The sequence below is a fragment of the Rhyacophila brunnea genome, unplaced genomic scaffold, assembly GCF_057557595.1.
Source record: "Rhyacophila brunnea isolate RB1 unplaced genomic scaffold, BYU_Rbru_1.0 scaffold_5, whole genome shotgun sequence".
NCBI classification, from domain to species: Eukaryota; Metazoa; Arthropoda; class Insecta; order Trichoptera; family Rhyacophilidae; genus Rhyacophila; species Rhyacophila brunnea.
The window spans coordinates 47793772-47817228 of record NW_028233170.1 but is presented as its reverse complement, the minus strand read 5'-3'; the positions used below and the strand labels follow the sequence as shown (position 1 = coordinate 47817228).

Genomic DNA, 23457 nt, shown 5'->3' with positions numbered 1-23457 from the left:
ACACAGTCAAGATGAACAAAATAGCATTGCTGTAATTTGCATTACGATCTGAAAAAAGTATTAATTGATTAAATTAAACATGAATATTATATTTTACGATGATCCTTTAAAATAATGAGGAACAGTTTTAAAAGTATGTAAACGATTTATTGGAAGATTTTAAAATAGATTGTAACCATTTGGATGACTTCATTAATAATTAATTGTAAAGTATCTAATACTAATTGTAAGTACCTACGCAAGACATTTTTCTCGGCAAAAGTAAAATAATAATGGGATTATGTAACAACATTAGATACAGGGAGAATTTAGACTAGGCAATCTTTTCTCTTATTGTATATAAACCATAATGTTTTTAAATTATTTGATGTAATGAAAAAAAATATTTATTTCGAAAATTCTAGATAGGCATCTTACATAGTTGGACAGTGCAGCTCTGAACTCTATAATCTGTGTTGTTTTCCAATTGTAATATGACGCTTTATAATCTCTTGATGTGTGTAGCTTAGCTTCTAATATCCTTAATCCGATACTGTTTTTTTTTTACAACATAATATTATATTTATTGGTGTTTAAATTATTAAAAAGGTGTATATAATTTAGTAGCCTCAGTGTAGTAATATGTAATAGATATTATAGTGTTGAATATCTACGTAAAAAGATTTTCATTATGTGTTTGCCTACGTGTCTACAACTTTTTGGCAAACATCATCGTTCGGTGCGTTTCAAGTAGACGATAATTTGGCATCGTCCTGGTCAGACCATTTTTATTCCCACGCACTAAAAGAGAAGAAAAAACCATATTATATTATATTTGTTTGAAATGGTCTTCAATGAAGACGATCCCAATTCCAGTTTCACATAAAAATGGCGGGATTCAATGATAAAAAATACTAAATACAGTCCACGCCATCTAGGTGAATATTTTCGCACGAAACATTTTGGTAAATAACCCGCGATGTTCTCTATGGCCAGTAGCCGCCCGAAAGGGATAGCAAATGCATAATTTTAAATGTGGAATTTTCGCGAGAAGAAAACAAAGAAAGATCGCAAGGGAAAGAGTGCCGATTTAAACAACACAAAAGGGAGTTCCTTTTTCCCACTACTGATTGTTGCCCTCTTTGCACTTTTTCCTCCCGAATGTGGAAAATATCTAAAGATTCATCGTAAGGTGGGTCCATTTCGCTACTTAATTATTTACCTACCTTAAAACATATAATATGATCTAATTTCATAAATATTCAAAATGATTTATAATAAGCTTAATATAATTATATTTTTCGTAGGTAAGTATATAATTTAACATTATTTTGCTAATACTTCCCTTTGGTTTTTAGTACACATCTGCTTATAACTATATAGATATCATTGCAGTTGCAGATATTATAACCCAATCATGTTTTTCTTCATCATCACTAGCCTAGGTATATCCACTGCTAGATGAAAAACTCACAGAGCGGTCTCTCTGTCTACCTTTCGGACCTTTTTTGACTGGATGACTAGATTTCTTCAGCAATTGTCCTTTCTTCGAGCCATGCGAATTGCTCATTTTCATATAAGGTTTTTATCTAACTGTCGTACATCGTATACCATATTTTGTTTTCTTGTAATACGTATATATATCCTGATTTAGGTATCTAATAAACACTTTTTTTATTCAACGAATAACTCACAAGATTTAAGAATAATACATTATTTTTATTGAACAATTTAGAAGTGCTTCAGTTGCAAGATTATTAATTAATTTCGTAGTAATTATGTAGGGTTAATGTGGCTAAATTAGTATAGTACATAGGTAGGCCAGAATCCGATGGATCCTGTTCGGCACTATATTTTTTTCATTTACGGGTGTGTTACTAAGGTGTATCCAAATTATGTATTTAAGTAAATACCGCCTTAATTTTTGATTTTATAAAAAAATATATTTATAATCAATTTATTAAAATTGTTTCCTAAAAACAATAAAAGATTATGAAAAATTCGGTGCTGAAGTCAAAAATAATACATAATTATTGTTTATGTTAATTTTATCATTCTCATAACAAATCAGTGTTCCTCATTTAGTATTTAGTAGAAAAAATCCCTAAGGCGAGAACATAATATAGTTGAATGTAACTTTTGGGTTTATAAATTTATTATAATTACTATTGCTTACCTAGTAAATAATTGATAATATTTTATTATATGGTTACATATGCTGAATAGTAATTTTTCTTCTTCTTCGTCGGGATCTCTTGACTGCGGATCGTGACCCAGACAATTTGTGCCGCCTGACAGCATTCTACGCAGATTTGCTCCACCTTTCTCGGCATTCATCAGCACGTTCGTCAATGTTAAACCTGTAGAACTTTTGATTCGGTCAGTTCATCTGGAGAGAGCTCTTCACCGCACCCTCCGACCCAGCATCATGAGTTTTTCCATGTCACCATTTTCTATGCGGGTTATATGTCCGAAACACTTTCACGAGTCCTGCGAAGGCAAACCGAAAAAGCTTGTCTAGAATCTGGATTTCGCTGATTATGGAATCGTTAGTATCTTTGGTCATCACGAGATTCTCAGTATCAGTATTATATTTAAAAAGTGCCTAGTCACTGCATTTATCATGCATTTACCGTCCAAATGTTAGATGCACATACCTATTCAAATCGGGAAGAGAAGTGATCTTACGAGACGCATTTTAGTCGTTATGGTAATATTTTTGGTTTTGAAAATTGGTTGCGATTTCGACATGGCATTTTTTGACACGACTATTCTCCTTTTGATATCAGTCTTGCATCCACCTTTTTCAAATATGCTTGACCGGAGATAAAAATTATACAATAGTAATTATTAGAATATAAAAATCCCAAAAAACATATTATATAAATAAATATAGCACTTAGGGGATGCCAAACTCCCGGGCAGCAGGATTCAGGGGATGGCAAAAGTCCGACAAAACATGCTTAAGGGACATGCTCGTCGTAGGTCAAAATTGAGTTTTTATTGTATTTTCAAACCATGATCCTGGACACTCCTTAAACGTTGTAGATAATCTATTTATATAATTTTGAAGCCTTATTATCCCTCATATTTATTTTAAACATTTGATGACTGTATAAAATATTTTTGTTACATAAAATAGTATTCTTTTAAACCTCTCGCTCTAATGTTTTAGAATATAGTCATATTTCGGTACACAACTGTGCAGTGGTGTTAAGATTTTTTACATTTATTAATTTTTAAACGCATTTATAAAACCATTAGTATAATTTATGACGAGATAATTTTTGTAAAATATTCACGATAAAAAATTACATTGATAATCTCTGTGATCCCAAATTTGACAAGAATTAGGCATTTTATTATTCAAAATTCAGCAAGATTAACACATTTGAAGATAATTCTAAAGATACTCATTATAAGCTATGTCTTTGACCATTCAAGTGTGATAAACATCCTACGAATAATGATTGCTTTATAATAATTATTGACCTAAGAATAAGGTAGTGCTTTTTTGAAATACGCCATTTTTTTTGGCATTCCCCAGTGGTTAATCTACAACATACGGCCGTAGCCATAAATTGACAAACTATAATTAAAGTAGGAAATACATATTTACTCGGAAAACAAAACATGTCAATGAATATATTATTATTATTATTTAAATAACAATAAACATATCATTAAATGGACGCATGTAGAATTTTTATAACAAATTATGTTTTGTTCGTCACGTGTCGATTGCACAATCCGCGCGTCGCGTCGTCACGATCGTTTTAGACCGTGCCTCAGCTGAAGTATAGCCTTAATATAGTGCACAATGACTATGAAAAGAAACATTATAAATATGAATTATTCATTAAATTTAAATGTTTAAATTCTGATTTAAAAACAAAACTTAATAGTATAGGTACTCTTTTAAATCAACATGTTTCTTGCGTGATTATTAATTAAATATTTTGTAATATACCAGCCCATAGCCATGAAAAGTTTGGTAAACGCTGAAATAAAGATAAATTTGTAATGAAACATGGACATTGTAATACTAATAATAATTTTCATTACTGTTTTTTTACGAATGATTACAATATCTACTGTGATTAATCTCTGCGAATGCAAGCATAATAATATTATCATCATTGCACAAGTGGTGAAATAACATAAATCATATTTTATTCTCAGAACGCCATTAATATGCCAACCAGACGGTCCGATTTGATTGGGCGTTCACGCCGATTTGGTTGGTAACTGTAGATATTTCGTGCAATCGGCTCATTCGACCTGATCGCTACAAAAGCCAATTTTAATGATTTTACAAAATTTGTGGTGTTATATCATGACACGTGAAAGTATCTCTTCACTTAGTCATCTCGGCCGCTTTGCTTTAGATATATTTTTATTTATTTGTCTTTTTTCGACCATGTCCGATCCTGATAAGATCATATAGGCCTCCACGGAGTGAAGGTTTGTATTTTCAGGTTTTTTTTTACAAGAGATGGATGTCAGCTACTTGCTCAACCTATTATGTCCATACTCTGACTCTACAAAAATTGAAAAAGAAAATGTGTACTTGCCAGACCCAGGATTAAAACCTGGGACCCATGACACTATAGCGTTGTAAAAAAATACATTTGGTCAAAGCACACTTGAGTGCGTTGTGAATTCCCACACAGGTGTACTCCCGTCAAATTATTAGGGATAAACAAAACTGAAGATATCTCATATCATCTTTTTGTGTCGCTAGATTTCAAAATCAGCCAAGTCCATAATAGATGAATAAGAGAAAAACAGCTTTTTGTTTTGTCAAATACACAGTCACAAGGGTGAAAGTTTATATTCTTTCGAGTATAGAATATTTAAAATGAATAAATTCCACATTTTGATTATGCAGAAATGTTAAAAAGCAGTAATTCTTCAGCAATTCACAAAAAAGTAAAAAAATGCCTAAAGGTGGACTTGGCTGATTTTGAAATTTAGCGACACATTTGTACCACGCCATACCAAGACCGGGAACAGCACGGAGTGAGGTAGATGGTAAATTCTATTAGGTTGTTGGGTAATAATGTAATGATGGGTGACAGCCACATCTAATCGTCAAAACGTTTGTTCGAGTATGTACATAATATGGATTTAAAGTTTAACATTCCCATAGCCATTTTGCAAACATTTTATATTATTATATGATTACTGCTCGTGTAATATATTATAATTACATGAACAGACTCATACCGATCGTCGTGAGCAATCATCAACTTTAAAATATCAATTACCAAATTAAAACCAATTCGATAGTCTTGACCATAGAGGTATTAAATAAAAAGAGGGGTAAGAAATTGACTTTCTCATACAACTGAATGAAGCAGGCCAACAACAGCCGACAACTTACGAGGAATAGCGACGCGATAAAAAAATTCAGAGCATCACGGAGAATTTACTTTGGTCATTATAACGTATCCATATAATATAATGTTAACGTGGAAATTTTGCCACAAATTGATTACCAGCTCGCCTCACCATACTTTTTCACTATATTAGCCTGCTTCACCATACTTTCATATAACCTGCCGCCCCTAGGTCTTGACGCTAGTTGAGATTTGTTCATAGAATACGTTTTATATTTCTGTCCCTCATTATTTTACTGGAAAAGCCATTGGAGACTTATTTGGACAAGCAGTAGCAAGTTACAATCTAAATACATATTGATATTTCTAACACAACTCAACGAAAATATTGAAAGTGACATTTCACAATCGTGTGAGACGGTTGATTGGAGTCGTTGAGTTGACGAGTGTGCCAGTGTAATTTTGATTAAAAAAATCCGCGGATGCAGATGCATTCTGTTCAGAAAACGAAATCAACTGTAAAAATCAGACCGTTTGCAGGCAATACCCTATTTGTTCGGGTATCCATAGACTAAAATAAACTACATATTATTATACAGTATTGTGACAACCAAATCGGACATTCTGGAGGGATTCTACAACGGCGGTTTTGTTGATTCTGTTCATATGTAAAACGATTTGGTCGCCATTTAATAACATTATGTCTAAAGATAGGATGTAATACATTTTCGTTTGTCTTACAGAAAGTAGGTAACACAAAATCTGCATTAGGTATATATTTTTCAATTAATTTTATTACTCATCACTTGAAGGTCAGATTATCTATCTAAGGTCAGAAGTATTTCAGCGGGGGCTTTAACAAGACGTCTGCGTGAAGAAATAGTATGCACCTAAATAACACAAACAACATAAATAGGGTAACAGTGTGGCAAACGGACACCCTATTGAGATTTTATAATATATTTAATTCTAACAAAATGATGGATCAAATTATTTTACTTCATTCAGTAGCTCAATCATTAGTTCATAGATTTCAGATTTTAAAAAAAGTGAAAAAAATGAAAACCGGTAAATTAAGCAAAAACTACCCTAAGGCCGAAGTGTCCGTCTGCCCCGCAGGTGTTTGGCAGATAGACATGTGTGAAATGTATGAAAAATTATGAACTTTATATCGCAATAATAAAATTTTGGAACCATTTTATGCATGTAACATTGTAACGCATTGAACCCATTCCTCACCCGGCTTGTAAATATTTGCATTTCCAGGCTTAAGAAATAATTTTGCAAATGAAAGAATCGGAATATTGTTTTTTTTTCACTGCTTCTATAGCTTTTATCCTATTTTATTCACTCCAGTTAAGTTTATCCGTTATTCTAAGTCGGTTTCTTATCATTAATAAAAAAATGAAAATTGTAATTTATATGTCTGTCCGTTTGCCACCAAGCAACGTATCTGTATGCCTCATATAATAAAAACAAAAATAGTGGGAAATTAAAAAAAGAGATGTGGCCATAAGCATCAAAGTGTGACAGAATGGTGAAATAAGTGTTTACATTGAATAACATGTAAAAACTTGTTACCTATGTGTTACCAAAAAAATATTGGTTGCATATTTATGATATACAACATAAATATTATAACACCACATTTCCACATACCTATTCTGTGCACCTCATGCGTTTGAAAAATTAGAATACGTAGGAATTGGGACGGATTTAACAGATTTATTCATAATTTACACCGCAAGACGTCTGCACGTCATACACAAAAAAAATAAATTAAATGTGTGTTGACCAGCTGACGATCACACTTGCTTAGCTCCTGTCCATTTACCCCCATGTCCGTTTGACCCACTATTACCCTACTATTTAAAAATAATAATCTTTTGATATTTAAGGGGATTTTTAAGCCCGATAAAAATAAACAATTGTAAAAAATAAGTTGAAAGATTTTTTTTATTCAAAAAATCAAAACATGATACATTTGAAAATGATTTCGGCCATATGGTCATAGATAATAACGTATATGACCGCCGCGGCTGTTCTTGACGAAGCGCATTTTGGACGTCTAATTTTGGGCCACTTTTTCAAGCACAGATATTGGCTTCCATTTCGTAAAATCTCGTATTATCAACATAAACCAATGACATTATATAGCACCAAAGGAAATAATCAGGAGCTGTCAAATCACATGACCTAGAAGGCCAATTGACAAGTCCATTTCTGGAAATCAACTTATCGTCTTATTTTGATTCAATAAGTCGATGGTTGCGGTCACAGTATGGCACGTAGTGCCATCCTGATGAAACCGCATCAGACGGTGCATTTTTGTGGATATAATGGAGTCTGTAGGATCTCTTCTGGATTGGTGCTACTCCATATGCAACAATTCGGTTATTGTACAGTAAAAATACAGGTGGATTATTATTAAATAGTCATCACGTGATATATAGAAAGAAAAAATAGATCGATATACACAATAAAGCAATATACTCATTCCTATTATCAATTGCTCGATTTTTAGGCGCGTATAACTCAGCCCACGCCTCATATTACCACCTGGTTGCAGGTTATATGTAAGTTGTACATATGCAGTTCATCGTGGGACACTTAGTCGTGCACCGCAGTACGTGAGACATGAGTTCGTATAACATTTTATCAAATGACGAGTTCTTCGTTAAACATTTCACAGTGGAATACATTTGTACGTATCTTACAAAATACGGCGATAGTTTGCAAATAGTACTGTTCCAATTAGATTAACCCTAACCTAACCTAGTAAAGACATCTCCACATGTTGTAGCATACGTACAAATATACTCCACGGTGAAATTTTTAACGAAGAACTCGTCATTTGATTAAATGTTACACGAACTCATGTTTCACGTACAGCGGCGCACGAATAAGTGTCGTGCGGTGAACTGTTTACGTACAAATTACCGGATACGCTGTTTGCAAGTGCGTTATTTTCGAGAAGTTTCTTTTCAGATGTCGACAATCGAGATGAAAGTCTACTAAGTTGGTACGGACCATGTCTTTGCAAGCTTCCATAATTGTTTAAGTAGTTTTTGGTTGTAACCGAATAAATGGAGATATACTCTAATTGTATTAATTACTATTGTAAATAAAAAATAGATTAATTATGTAATTAAAATAAACATCATATACTTACTATTCAAAAGTAAACAATAATGAACGATTATAATATAATATGTATTAATCTAATAAATACAACAACATTGTTGATAAGAAAAAATATAAAAACATTAAGATAAGTTTATTTATTATACACCGGCGGCATGTTCAGACTATAGAAACACGTTTTGGCAATCTTTTCACACTTATTTCACATATTAAAAAAAAACGGCAGCTCGTGTTTGAAAGGGGAGAGTAAGAACACGTAGTAAATGTAGACGTATTTAAAGTACGAAATACCTATGAAGCAAACATGTCTGAAAAATATTATTCAGTAAAAAAAAATATAGATTGAAAACAAAAATAAAGTTTTTGCATGTTTCCCTGATATATGAAATTTTCGTGTATATTTTTCTGTAGTTAACGATTTTTGCCCACCCTATAATCTGAGATTCTATTCGCGAAAAAGGGCAAACGAAGAACTCAGATGGAAAATTATACCGAATATAATTTACTATCTATATAATATATAATGTTTTTTAACATTAACATTGAAAATATAAATCGCGTTTCGACAAAATAATAATAACGACGGACATCTGATGTACCAAATATGGCTGTATTCTCAATTTTAACACATCGACGTTGAAAATATTGCTCTTTTGTGTTATTAATTTAATTTATTCGTTCACAAAATGTTAATTTCTTATATGAGAAAATATAGGGAATCATACTGACATATGCGCATTTTCCACAACATAATCCATAGATTATTCTACCTTAGACCTTCACATGACACCTGGGTCTTTACGCATCTATAAAGCTGTTGAATCTTTTTTATCTTTCATCACAAATAATATGTATGGATGATAGCACCTTCTGTGGTCTCTCAATCAGAATAGTTTAACCAAGTTCCAATTTGAAGTAATTGTTGCCGCTTTTCTATACTCCTCAAACCTCATATTCTGTTTGTATGAAAATTAGTAGATCAGTAATCCTATTTTACCACGTTTTTATTAGCTCGTATTCTTGTTTGTCCGGTACAGATTTTTTCTTGTGTGTCTAGTACAATTTTTTCTTGTTTGTCCAAGATTTGTATTGGACGATTGAAGTTTTTTAACTAACTTCCCGACTAGGTAGACATTTGAAACTTTTAGTATATATCAGAACACTACGACAATGTATTCTTTTAATACTTTTGGCCATCTTTAAGCAGAATTGGATTCATTTTCAGTTAATTCTGTTTTGTATGTTTCGGAAAAAATTCGTTAAAAGTAATATTTACTAATTTACTACTCACTATTATTGGTTGCTAAGGGGGTCCTAGCAACTAAATTATTAATATATACGTGCGTTACTATGGAAATCAATATGAAATGTCAAAACGACATTTCAGTATTCTATAATATTTATTCAGTATTTATATCAAGTACAAAAAAAAAGTATTTATTAATACATAGAATTGTCAAGTTTATATGATTCAACAGAAAATTTAAACACATGGTATGTAAAAAGTTCTTTTTATCTTGTATAATTATTTGTTTCACTTTTATATGTTAGCCATAAGCTGCATTTTTATAAAAGAATATTTTCTTCAATATCTTCGATATATCAAGGTTAATATATATTCTAATATTTCTATTTATGTTGTTGGTCAAGTACGTCACTGGTGTCTGAGTTCCAAGTTATTCGTATTTCATATATTTTTTCATGAAGATTCATTTTTTTGTAAATACAGTTTGAAAAACTTCAATACTTTCACCGAAATAACATTTTTATATTTGTTAATCAACAGCAAAACAAAATTTTCGAATTATGAAATGATGTGAGCTTTTTTCAATCATATTATGTTTCTTCGCCAGATATAGTTTGGATTCAAAAAAAATCATTTTCGCAATCATTTAAGATACGGACGGGTACGGATACGGAGGACGCGCATCCTGTCAGTACGGCCAACTATTTATGGGCCTAATGCGGCCCGTGAGTCCTCAGTTACTCATTCCTGATATTAGTATATCTCCGATAATTTGACAACGACAAAATCCTTCGATCGGTGACAGACACGAGCTTAGCAGATGGCGTTGAAAGATTCCTGAAATACCTACTTCAAAATAATTTTCTAGCCTATTTTTGTAGTAGAACTATTTATATTTCCATTCATTAATACAATTGGCAGAAACTAAACAGTATTACTATATTATATACTATTATAACACAAAATAACGACAAAATTGATAATGTTTATTATTTTTGTTTTCACCTAGAATAAGAGCTTGCCAGATTTTTTATTTTACTTACTGCAATTATTATAATTTACCTTAATAACATAACAGTATTTTATGATTCGTATAAATAATTTACACTAAAAAACCGACCCTATGACTCCAACTCTTCAAGATCTATTCAAGAAAAGTGGAAACCAATAAAAAGTTAAACTAATCAAATAAACATTAGTAAAGTAATAAAAATAATGTAAATGTTGCAATAACACAAAATTATAGCCACATGAACTTTATTATATTATTGTATAGGTTGTACGCTTCTATCGTCATAAGTTTGGTTATAATTAATTTAGGAAAGATTTCGGATATTATAATGTACCTATAACATAAATTATTGTTTGTCACTTCATTAATACTTTGGACGCGGAAGACGCACACGGTGCGTAATGACCAGGCGGCCGATCGATGTAATTAACGTGCATTTTAAAGGGGGCAATTAAAATCTCATTATCTATTCAGCAGCGAAAGCGTTAATATATGAATACCTTCTATAGGTATTATGATATAATATGATAACTAATTTTACAATTTTCAATACAATTTTTGTTCAATATAGTTTTTGATAATCGTATAAAAGATACATTGATAAGGATATTTTATATTATACATTTACTAAATTTAATAAACTATTATGTATTTTGTTTTTTATATTTTGTAAATTTCCTATGTGGGAATAATATAATGATTCGTCTGGCAACACCGGTACTCGACGCCAATTTCTATGTCCGATTTGTAGGACAAGGTCATTGTGTTAGAAGCGTCGCTTTTCGCGGCCACCGGTTTATCGCTAGCGCTGTGTTCGGCGAAAAAACGAAATAATCTCTTGAATTCGCGCCAAAACGCCAACAAGGTAATAGAAGAACGACCCAATATTTGAAAATAATGATGTCTTGCATCACTACCGCTTTCCCAACGAGCCCAATGGGCGACAAAGACGGGTAGTGAGTGAATTTGAATTTAGAATAGCCTAGAAAACAATAAAACCGCTTGTTAACTAATCGGGGAAAATGTTTTATTGTGCGTGCAATATTTCTATGTTCCCGGTCGTGTTCGATATTTAAATTAAAAAAAAAAAACTAAAAAATGTTAGGTGTTGAGTACTATTACTACCGCGAAGTTTTGTTAAATGGCGGTTATCCTCCCATTTGACGCTTATGTATACTTGGCGCAAGCGCTCTTTTGAAAAGTCAGTCAGTTGAAATTTAGTGAGCTAACTGGCAGTGCTGGTTTTTGTGCTCTTTTCCCGATAATCCGTGAATTAAAAAAACTTTGCGTAATGGTATGAAATACTTTGCATTTACTATTCAATAATATAGCCATTATATATATTTATAGTTATTATGCAATGCTTCTTTAATCATAACTCTTTTTTTAATATTAATCGGTGATTAACAATTTATTTCTATTTTCAAAATTTTAATATACTTACTTAGTTCTAGTGGCAGAAGATTAAGTTATATAAACATTATATGGTATGGTTTTATGTCAATAGGCTAGGGCCAGTTTAATAATTCGTCAGTTTTTTAAAACATTTCGGTCTATTTTATTGGTAAATTTGCATTTTTTTTTCAATAAATAGTTATCACTTACATATTAGTATGTAGTCTTATCAAATAAAGATAACATTTATTTATCATTTTAGTTTATTTCTAATACTAGATAATATAGTCACAATAAAGCTAGATGTAACCATTATGTAGTAAAGTTGTAGATAATGCACTGTTATCTATGTCATACAAAACGTCAACTAAATAAATAACAACAATATTCATAGTATTTAGAATATCATTTGGTAAGTACCTAACCTAACATTAAAATCTAAGCGTTATATATAATATATCGGGGATGTTAAGACAAAAAAGGGCCTAACGTTATCTTCAGCGTTCCAAACGTGCATCTACAATGATTATTTTGGTGACAAAGTTGGAACTATGGTTACTTACGCCCTTTTGGCTTGGCAATCCATATATATATATATATCTACTCATATGTACCATAAACCAATACAATAAAATAAAATTAACAATATGGATTACCAAATAATACGAACTTGAGATGCATATTAATATGCATTACAATTTATTAAAAATTACCCATTACCCTAGTAATGTTCGACAACATTTTTGTTAAGCTAACCTAACCTAACATTAAAAAAACACTGCTTTATTACCTTCCAGTGTCACATTCGTTTTACAAAATTATGTAATTAACTATTACACTTGCCATTTTGATCAATTCGCATGACATTTGAAGGTTTTAATAAACTTTAACATTACAATTTAAACATAAACGTATTATAGTTACATTACGTACGAATAATAATAACAAAACAGTATTATTGATTATAGTATGTACACTTTGTGACCTTTCTATATATTTTTTTAATCCAGCGCTTTAACATTGTATTTCTGTTTTTTTTCTTTGCTAGACGAGTTTTCCCGGGTTTTTATAAGTCATTCGACGTTTATAATTAGAATGAACTGTTGTATGAATCGTGCAACATTCTTTTATCTGAATCTGACAAACCAAGTGACATTAAATGGAGAATCAATTTATTTGAAATTGGAATGTTAGCTAGATGTGACCAATCACAATCAGCATTCATGAACCGTTTCCTGTAATTATAATAATGTTGCCGGGCCAAGAATATTGGCGTTCCCGTTCGCGTTCGTTTCAAAAACGTTTTGAACAATTCAATAAATTATCAATTTTCCTGCTGTCCTCCTTACTTAACTGTTTTTAATATACCCGAGAGTTCTGGGTTCGATTCCTGGCCAGGAAACAATATTTATGTGATTTTCTCAAAGCCTGGGTGTTTGTGATTGTTCGAAATTACTAACAACCACCTTGTACGAAAAAGCAAGGACGTCATGGTTATTAAGGCTATACCTTAGGCGATGCGCGGATTGCGGGTCGCGGGTGCAAATGACGCATGTCAAACGAAATATAATTTGTCATATAAATCCAGCATGTGTCCATTTAATGTTCTGTTTATTATTCTATCAGTAACAATAATAATATATTCGTTGACATGTTTTCTTTTTAAAGTAAATGGGTAACGTTTTTAGTCATTCACGATTTAAGAATTAATACGCCCGTCGCCATCACGAAACAAATTGACATGTTTCCGAAACTCTGCGAATGGCAGCGAGTCCAAAATTTCGTCGCACCTATAGTTGAAAATTATTTGCCATTTCACTGATGTATCACCTTAATAACAATAAAAAAACTTCAAAACATAGACAGTAAAAAAACGATAGAAACTATGCAATAAATATTTGTCAAGTATTTTTTTTATTTAATGAGCATTACACAATACCTATTCATGAAAGTAGCATTCGTTAGTTAGTTACATAGTTCAATTGAAAATATTATATTATTAGCAAGCGCAACTACGTTCAAACTAGAATTTGGAGGTTGTCTGTCGTCATCTATAAATCAAATACTATTACCTAGATTCAAAAATATAAAAGATGGTCGCAATTATCAACGGAATTTAAAATATCACCTTATATTAATATTATATTGTTAGTAAATTTATGAATGATATAACCATAGCCATTAGCTTATTAATTATTAATAAATACGTATGTACCTAAAAATAAACATGACCATAAAATAATAAGATGGGATCCTTTTTGAATTGCAAGTTTATCATTGTACCTATTTAATAAAAAAAATATTTTTTAGACGCGTTGAAACAGTTTAAAATATAAATTATCAAAAAATGTCTCCAATTGCAAGCTTCGTATTGTTCCATTAAGTACCTGTGGTAGGCGGAGTATTCACCTTAAAGCACATCTTCATGACTGCGATGAATGTGGGTTCAAGTCCCATTTGGTTAAATTTTATCATACGATTTTTTGTAAGGTGATAAATAAGGGGTATTAAACAAAATGATTGTGTTGAATTCTTTGATATTACAATTGATATTTTTCTATACGTATCTTGTGAGCATGGCAACACTGTCGGTAAAAATAATTCAACTTTGAATGTTAGGCCACCTAATAAGTTTGTTATGCTAATGTTACGTGATCACTGGTCGCACGGATCTTTATTCGTCTCATTGATCAGCATTTCCCAAACATCACAACTGTACGTTCCCTCAAACCCGTTTTGATTAGCTTTGAAATACTCATATAAACAATTATTATTTCAATGGGTTATTTGGTTGTTACAAAACTCAGCTTATATTTTGAATCGTTGTTCTGGTTTTTTTATTATTTAAAATAACCAATAGGTAAAACGAAAGTAATAAAAAAAATCGCTATTGAACCGTGATACCAATATTTTTATAATACGTGTTTAGGTAGGTACTATTTAAACTTTATGGACAGACTACGTATTAAATTAAATGTATCTATAAATTAAATTATTCAATTTGATGTAGATACCTATGTTTGACGAAATTTTATGATTGATAATTGAGGTGTTGATAATTAAACTAATACAATTAGTACACCAATGACAAAGTTAAGTAAATCGGCTTAAATGTTAAATTATATTTTATTAGTATTTCACAATAAAATCATTTTTTTATAATATAACAATATGTATGTTTAAAATATAAAGACAATTAATCAAGTAAAATACTCACATTGTTACAAAAATAATAACACATTTTATCTGCGCGTATATTCTAAACACATGGCGGCTATCAGAGGCTGTCGACGGTAGTTTTATGTATCATATTTATGTATTGATGTATTTAAATTGTAACAATAAGTTAGCTGTCTAAACACTCTAAACTAAACTATCAAAACTGTCTATCTCGCTCTAAAAGTTAACACAGCCAAGAGAGGAGCTGCTAAAACATAGCACTTTTTGACAGTTCAGACGGTTAACTTATTGTAACAATTAACCGCTTCGATACATAAATATGATAAACTACCATCGATAGCCGCTGATAGCTGCCTTGTGTATAGAATAGACCCAATGAACTCCAATGTTCAGAATGACAATATGCTTATATATTTTGATACAAAGAAGTTGCATGCTTGTATCATGCTTAATAGGTAGGTACGGTATGTGGTGTTGTAAAAACGATTCCTAACTATTTTTTAAATCATTTGTCGCTTGTAGTCGTTGAATCCTCAGCACCTCAATTATATTATATGTAGGTAACTATGCAATTCTACTGAATATGTATAAATACATACGAACAAGAATTGGCAATACCTACTAATACTAACATTGCTAAACTCACCAGATGATCGTTTGGTTCTCAAGTGTGCGCGATCTATAAATATTTCGATACACCAGTTCAATAGGGGAACAACTCATAAAACCTTGTTCCGAGATAATGGCGTTTGAATTTTTTGCAGTAATTCTTATTTTAATTTTAAAGCCTTGATTTCGATGAAAGTGTATATTTTTTTGTATTTGATTTAGTGGAATTCATCAATTCACAATGAAATTGTACATTTTAATAACGAATTAACAAATAAATTTGATTATATAATGGAATTACTGATTAATCTTAGAAAGGATTATTCGATTTTATGACACATTGAAGAAATTTTTAATTATTTTTTTTGCTGAATTATAAAGAGGAGACATTTCTACATCAAATGGCATTCTTAACTCAAAACCTTTAAATTTTGAGTTGTTCCCCTATTGAACTGGTGTATCGATTTGAAAGTTGTTCCATTTTTTAATTCACAGAATCTATTATTTATAGCTGATAATGCAATATGTCTGTATAAAGATTGAATTACCTACCTATTTTTGTTAGTAGGCAATATTTGCTGAATGCGTGCAAATAAATAGAATTCGAGTGTAAATATTAAAAAGTGTGAACGTAAGCTTCTAAAACGATTTTTAATAATACACCTCTTTTGACAAAATCGAAGTAGCATCAAAAGGCCATATTATATCGAAATATAATGACAATTATTCCAAAAATCTTACTTAGTCTGGCAACATTTCGCGTTTCGCAATCAATATACAAATATTTTTTTAATTAATATACAATGGTGAAGTATGAAAACTGCAAATATATAAATTCAATAATAAAATTGTAAATGAATATGTAGTGACTATAAAAATTAAATAATTCAATAGTTGCTTTATCATAAGTACATTGAATAAATTGACGCTTCTTTTTCCGCATATATTATGTACTTATTAAGTATTTATATAGTAATAAAAAATACACTCACGGTGGCCGCGCGGCTTAAGCGTTGGACTATAAAGCCGTGGGTCCCAGGTTCGAATCCTGGGTCTGGCAAGTGCATATATTGTTTTTCAGTATGTGTGTGTCAGGGTATGAACCTAATAGTTTGAGCAAGTGGCTGACATCCACTGTGGAGGCTCATATAATCCTATTAGGATCGGAGTCGGATATTAAAAAATAGTATATCAACATGGTATCTGTTTACATTTTAGATGCCACAGTGAAAATAATATAATACGATGTATTTAATACTGGTAGTGTTTCGTGTGTGCGTATATAATTGATACCTACTCAAAATAATTGTCATTAGTCAGAAACGAGTAAACGACACTAAATTATTTATCGCGCGCTCAGATTCTTGGAAGCACGTTTTGCTTCTAAATGATAATCATCTGAAAATGCATAATAATTCATGTTAACTGATCAGTAACTTAACTAACTAACTTAACTAACTAATCTAACTTAACAGTTAACTAACATTATAGGTATGCATCTCGGCCTAAGTCTCTACGTCACAGATTATTTGGCATTTAACAAGGATAACAATTAATTAATATCACAATATTATTATATAGAATTAACTACAACAAAAATATGTAAATAACAGTTCATTTAATATATTATTCATTTTCATCATATGAATGACTTCATTTACAGGCTCCCGTCGATCTGACCCCACTCCGTGAAGCAAAGTTACCAGTGGTCTGGGTTCTGGGAGGACCAGGCTCAGGAAAAGGCACCCAATGTGACCGCATCATCGCCAAATATGGCTTCACCCATCTGTCAACCGGAGACCTTCTACGCGCAGAAGTCGCCAGCGGATCTGACCGTGGAAAGAACCTCACAGCCATCATGGAAAGGGGAGAACTCGTCCCGAACGCGATTGTTTTAGATCTCCTCAAGGAAGCCATGCTGCTTAAAGTATCCAGTTCGAAAGGATTCCTTATTGATGGATACCCACGAGAAAAAGATCAGGGAGTAGCTTTCGAAAGCGAGATTCTTCCCTGCACAATTATCCTGTATTTTGATGCATCTGAAGATACGTTGACAAAGAGACTGCTTGGACGCGCTGTCAGTTCAGGACGCGCTGATGATAATGCCGATACCATCAAATTGAGACTGCAAACATTCTTGAAGAACAATGATCAAGTTCTAGCCAAGTACCCCGAGAAACTAAAGCGGGTATGTAAAAAAGAAAATAAAGAATATATACCTACCTACTATATTATATGGGGACTAATGAATAATGTTAAAGGTGTCATAGCATATTATTATTATATATTTCTTAGCATAGACATTTCTTAGCATAGACATTTCTTAGCACAGATATTTCTTGGCATATATATTTCATCCTATTATTCTAAAATTGCACCCATCAATGAATTTATTAATCGCAAAATAAATTAAAATAATAACAAGATAAAAAGAACTTTTTATTTACAACGTTTTTAAATTTTCTGTTGAATCATATAAGCTTGACTTGACTAGCTTAAGATCAAAAAAAATTGCAAGTACTTGATAGAAATAATACTAAAATGTGATATTGATTTCCATAGTAACGCACTATATATTAACATTAATAATTTAGTTGCTAGGACCCCAGACCCCTCTAGCAACCAATAATGGTATCAGAATAACTTTTCATACAAAACAGAATTAACTAAAAATTAATTCAATTCTACTTAAAGATGGCTAAAAAATGCATTGGCACCGTGTTCTGATATATTCTAAAAGTTTCAAATGTCTAGCTAGTCGGGAAGTTAGTTAAAAATCGATTGCAAGATTTGTTCCGGACAAAGAACCATCGGACAAATTAGAATACGAGCTAAGAAAAACGTTGTAAAATGAGTTCATCTTTATAGGATCAGAGTATTTTCTTCATTCATTACATAAGTACCAACTAAATATGATGTAAAATTGTGACTGATGATTAAACATATTGGTGAAGGTTTTGGATCGATATGATCATCACCAAGAAATTCAGATATTTTTGTCTTATAAATAAATACCCCATTTTGGAGCGGCGGATCATCCCTAAATCTTAATATGATGTATTGTCACCGCATTAGTGTGTACTGAATTTAATTTATGTGAATACGGGATTAGATCAAACTTATTAACTTTACTTAGGTTTTAGATATAAATATATTATAAAAAAAAGCTTCTTAATTTATTTATCCTTCGTTTTGTCGGGTTTCTTCTCTTTTGAAATGTTTCTACCAATTCTAATTCTACGCGTATCCTGTCATGTCAATTTTAGTTTGGAGGTTTGTAAAGATACATGGAATAAAAGTAAATGTACCACTGTTATTCATAACCAGACTTTATAGGCTTCCATATAGAGAAGATTTTGTTTTTTTTTTAATTTTTTACGAGGAGTCATTCGATCAACTTGATTTGATGTCAGAGTCAGATAATCTGGTAGTACTACTCCAACTTCTCACTAACATGTCAATATTTATTAGAAAACTTTTTATTAAAAATATCTTTGTTTTAAAACCATTATAATATAGTTCAACTATTTAAACGCTAATTCAATCAAGAGATTGAATTATATTATTTCAAAACTTGCTCGCGATTCCAGAACATTTTTGATATGTTTGAATTTATAACTATTAAAAAATATATGTACGAGTACGTTGGCAAAATTTCATGTTTTTTAGTTGTTTACGTCTTGCTTTGGTTACTTACTTAAGTATTGCTTATTGTGATTTTACGTGATTATTCGCCATTCTAGTTATAATTTCATTGTGGCCCTATCAAATAAATATCGGAGCACAATATGTTTCAAATTATTAAATGAATTTGTTATGCTAAACAACGAATAAAAGCTCCATCTACATATTATAATAAAAAAGACTTTCTTCGATTTTTTGTATAAATAAACTTAGTCTTCACGACTGCTGTTTTGGGTTAGATTAATAAATTATTTTCTTCTTCTTTCCCAGATCAATGCTGAAGCGTCCGTGGATGAGATTTTCGCACAAGTCCAGGCCGCCATGGATGCCATCACAAGCTAAACAAGAATACTCATTTATACTCGTTATTCACCCAAATATCACAAAAGCTCACCATTTTATTTACCAATCTAATTTATTAAATCATGTTATTGTAATTAAATAAAGTATATATTTTTTAATAAATTATTGTCTTTATTAATATTGTACCTGTTACATTTACGAATATCAATAGCTCAATCAGTTATCGTTTATCAAACATTTCTATCTTAATTAAGTAAATTTTACAACATTTTTAATAACTTACAATTCTGAGGGAACCTTTCAAAATTCAAACCTACGGCGAATAAATTGTAAAATGATTGTTTTTGTTCAGAATATGTAATTTCAATAATTATGTAATCACAAACATTATTTGCACTCTCAAATTTAGTCACTATGTCAAAGTAATCTAAAGTACACGCATGGTATCTGAAAAATTATGTTTCGCATAGCCTGTCGCTGTTGTCGCATTGCTGGTTTTAAAGTATTCTTCTTGGTCGTGCACTCATGGCTGAGGATCGTGACCACATTTAAATTTCGACATCCTTTGAGCGACCAAGACTTTTTTTTTAAGTAAAGAGTTTTAAATCCTTTTTTCAAGTGGGTATTTGCGAAAACGTCTGTATTGTATTTATTAGGTCTAGACCTTTTCTATTTTTGTTACACTCACAGACGCGGTAATACACCATGCATAAATCGATTGTGTTATATCGATTCTTCTAAAACGAATGAAAATTAGCCCCTAAAATAATAAGGCCTATTATAGCAGTTGCCCTTTCTGCCTTCCAATGTCAATATGGCCTGTTTCTAAGTATGCACAATATCTCAGCCAGTTAGTTTCCTGGATACCATAAATGTAGGTAATCAATATGTCGTTAGCATTATTTAGGTATTTGATGTATATGCCAATTCGCTATCTCAAGTATTTAACAAAATAAGTTTCCAACCCAAACGACAGTCAATATCTATCACCGTCCCCTAAGCATGGGGTCCACAGGGTCCAAACGACATATCGAAACTCAAACATTTTCAATTCTTACTTTCACAGTCATGTATACCTATAAACATAATTATTATTACCCTTGAATTATGAAATTACCAAATTACTCGATTACGAGTTGTGTTCATTTTGGCTAGTAGGTAATAATGTTTACAAAAAAATGGACCCTTTTCCCAAGCAGTGATTTAATAATTAATTGTGTTGGGTAATTATTTCATAAGGATATTATGTATGTGGTATTGCCTGATTATAATTATAACATAGATTAATTAAATTCAGAGAACTTGGAAAATCCGATAAGGAAAACACCGGGAAAAGGTAGGTACGTGAGAGCCAGGATGGCGATCTATCCCCAACTATAATAACCCTCTCATTTTGCTTGCCTCTACATTACTTACAGTACGACGATTATATATTAGCCGACACGTCAGAGCGCGGTATGTCAAACGAAGTAAGAGGTGAAGGTATCTATTTGAAATTGGATGGAGATTAGTAGTAAATGGGAGCATAGAGATGTATATTGTGACACATATGAAGCGTCTAATTCCAAAAAGCGATAAGTCCACATTTGGTCAAAATCGAAAAATAAATACGCACGTATTCTTTGTATAATTTTACACAATATGTATTGATCTATAAATTCCAAAACGCGACATAACCCTATGAAAAAAAAATATTTTAAGTCTCGATTTATTACAAAAAGCGCGTGTTTCATATTATTTAAAGCTTGGTTGATTTCGCGCGTGTTTACGTCAACCAATAAGGCAAAGCTCAATATTGAAAGGGGCGTTTCCCATGCTGTAGCATTTGGTAAACTCATGACAGTGCCACGGAAATATGTGCCTTATGCGGAATAAATTAAAAAGTGAGGTAGAAGTAGCGCTACGTCCAATTTTATTTTGCCTATATTTATTACATTTAACAGTTTATCGGCTGAAACAAATTGCCATCTGGTTCTAATTTCGACATAGAATACAACGCAAGAAACAATCTCACGTTAAAACAAATAATTGAAGCTTGAAACATAAAAACATTGTTTCCCAAAAATATTGAATTGTGGACTTGTCGCTTTTTGTAATTAGACGCCTCATATGTTGGATTTTTAGGTTCCTACGGGTCAAGAGACATGACGTTGCAAATTAATGAAAGCTGAGGAGCCGCAGAACTTTGCACCGCCGCGAAGTATAAATGACCATAATCTAGAAGAGGTACAATACACTATTTCCTGTAATAAACAATCGCTTGGATTTAAATAATAATTATGTATTATTTAAAATGGGAAAATTTGATCATTCTTTTCATTCATCTTCTACAACATTTTTTTTACTAATATTTATTATTAATAATATTATAGTTCAAGTAAACCAAATCTATTTTATCATTTTCCAATTTTTTACTGTAGGGATTCATTCTGAAAAGAACGTTAATTTAAATTAATATTTTGACGGTTCAAAAAACAAAAGAACAGTGAGCATTAATGTTATTATTTGCATGTGACGCCGGTCAATCAAAATTAAGTTCAGCGAATTATTAACACAATCAATTTTTAATTCAGGAAGCCATGGGATGCATGGGAAGTAAGGATAAAGTTAGTTCATATTTACATTGATTTTCTACCTGTAATATTAACTTATTTCTTGCATCAAACGTCATTTAGTTATCAATTCTGTATTACCTTCAGACAAGATAACTCATGTGCCGATTATTCAATTAGACAAGGGGCAAATTCAAAATATAAGAAATAGAATAATATCTATTTCATAAACAATGAATATAATCACATTACTTTTAATTCATCGTTAAACTATAATGAGAATATAATACATATCACAATTTTTGATGACCTATCTCTCAATATGCAGAATATTACAAATTAAAAAAGACTCAATAGTAAAATATAGATGTGATTTCAAATTCAGTACCTAAGGAAGTAAGAAATTAGATATTGCATGTATGAATAAACTTTCGATAGATTCCCAACGATGTTTAAATATTAAATGAAATGTACCTGTCCATTGCCTTGGCCAGTTTCGCTTAAAACTATGAATACATTTATAAATATAATGATTTGTTCAGCAGGTCGTAGTCAAAACCTCGGTAAAATGTATAAAAACGAAACGATTTGCGCCAGAATTATACATAACTGACTATGTACTACATGTAGAATTATTTTCTTTTTTGTTGAAAAAAGTTCTAAGATCATTATATAATAATACAAAAAACTACTCCCCTACTACATTTCCTGTGCTAGTTTATAAATGTCGTATATTGTTATATGTAAATTACTGCAGTACCTATAAGGCCAATCTTGAATCTCGAGAAATTAATTTTCCGAATTTACGAGAATTCTCATTTCGATCAATAAATTGTCACTATGCTAAGCCGTCCAAGAAATTTGGTATCTCATTTGTATTGGCCGAAAGAGCTAGAGAAAAAAATCTTAAGTTTGATTCTGAACGGAATTTGTTCAATTTCTCGAGAATTCCCGAGAAAACAAATATCCTTGATTTCGAGAATTCTGAAATATCGAGAAATCACAAGCTCA

General features: G+C 31.4%; 1 protein-coding gene across 2 annotated transcripts; it reads left to right on the top strand.

The window, feature by feature from the left end:
* Positions 1-959: 959 nt before the first annotated feature.
* LOC147066512 (adenylate kinase isoenzyme 1-like) lies at positions 960-20056 on the top strand. 2 transcript variants are annotated; one of them, XM_085955272.1, is made up of 3 exons: positions 960-1171; positions 17571-18095; positions 19862-20056. In XM_085955272.1, the coding sequence occupies exons 1-3, from the start codon at positions 1013-1015 to the stop codon at positions 19931-19933; spliced, it is 756 nt and encodes a 251-aa protein (XP_085811398.1). In that variant the 5' UTR covers positions 960-1012; the 3' UTR covers positions 19934-20056. The 2 variants fall into 2 exon arrangements, with proteins under 2 accessions (XP_085811398.1, XP_085811399.1); XM_085955273.1 differs by lacking the exon at positions 960-1171 and adding an exon at positions 11859-12017.
* The last annotated feature ends 3401 nt before the right edge of the window (positions 20057-23457 follow it).

Excerpts from the sequence above, each read along its gene's own strand:
- LOC147066512 (XM_085955272.1), top strand. The coding sequence starts at position 1,013 with ATGTGGAATTTTCGCGAGAAGAAAACAAAGAAAGATCGCAAGGGAAAG. Across the intron at positions 1,172-17,570 it reads ATCTAAAGATTCATCGTAAG|GCTCCCGTCGATCTGACCCC; the intron begins GTGGGTCCATTT and ends CTTCATTTACAG. Across the intron at positions 18,096-19,861 it reads ACCCCGAGAAACTAAAGCGG|ATCAATGCTGAAGCGTCCGT; the intron begins GTATGTAAAAAA and ends CTTCTTTCCCAG.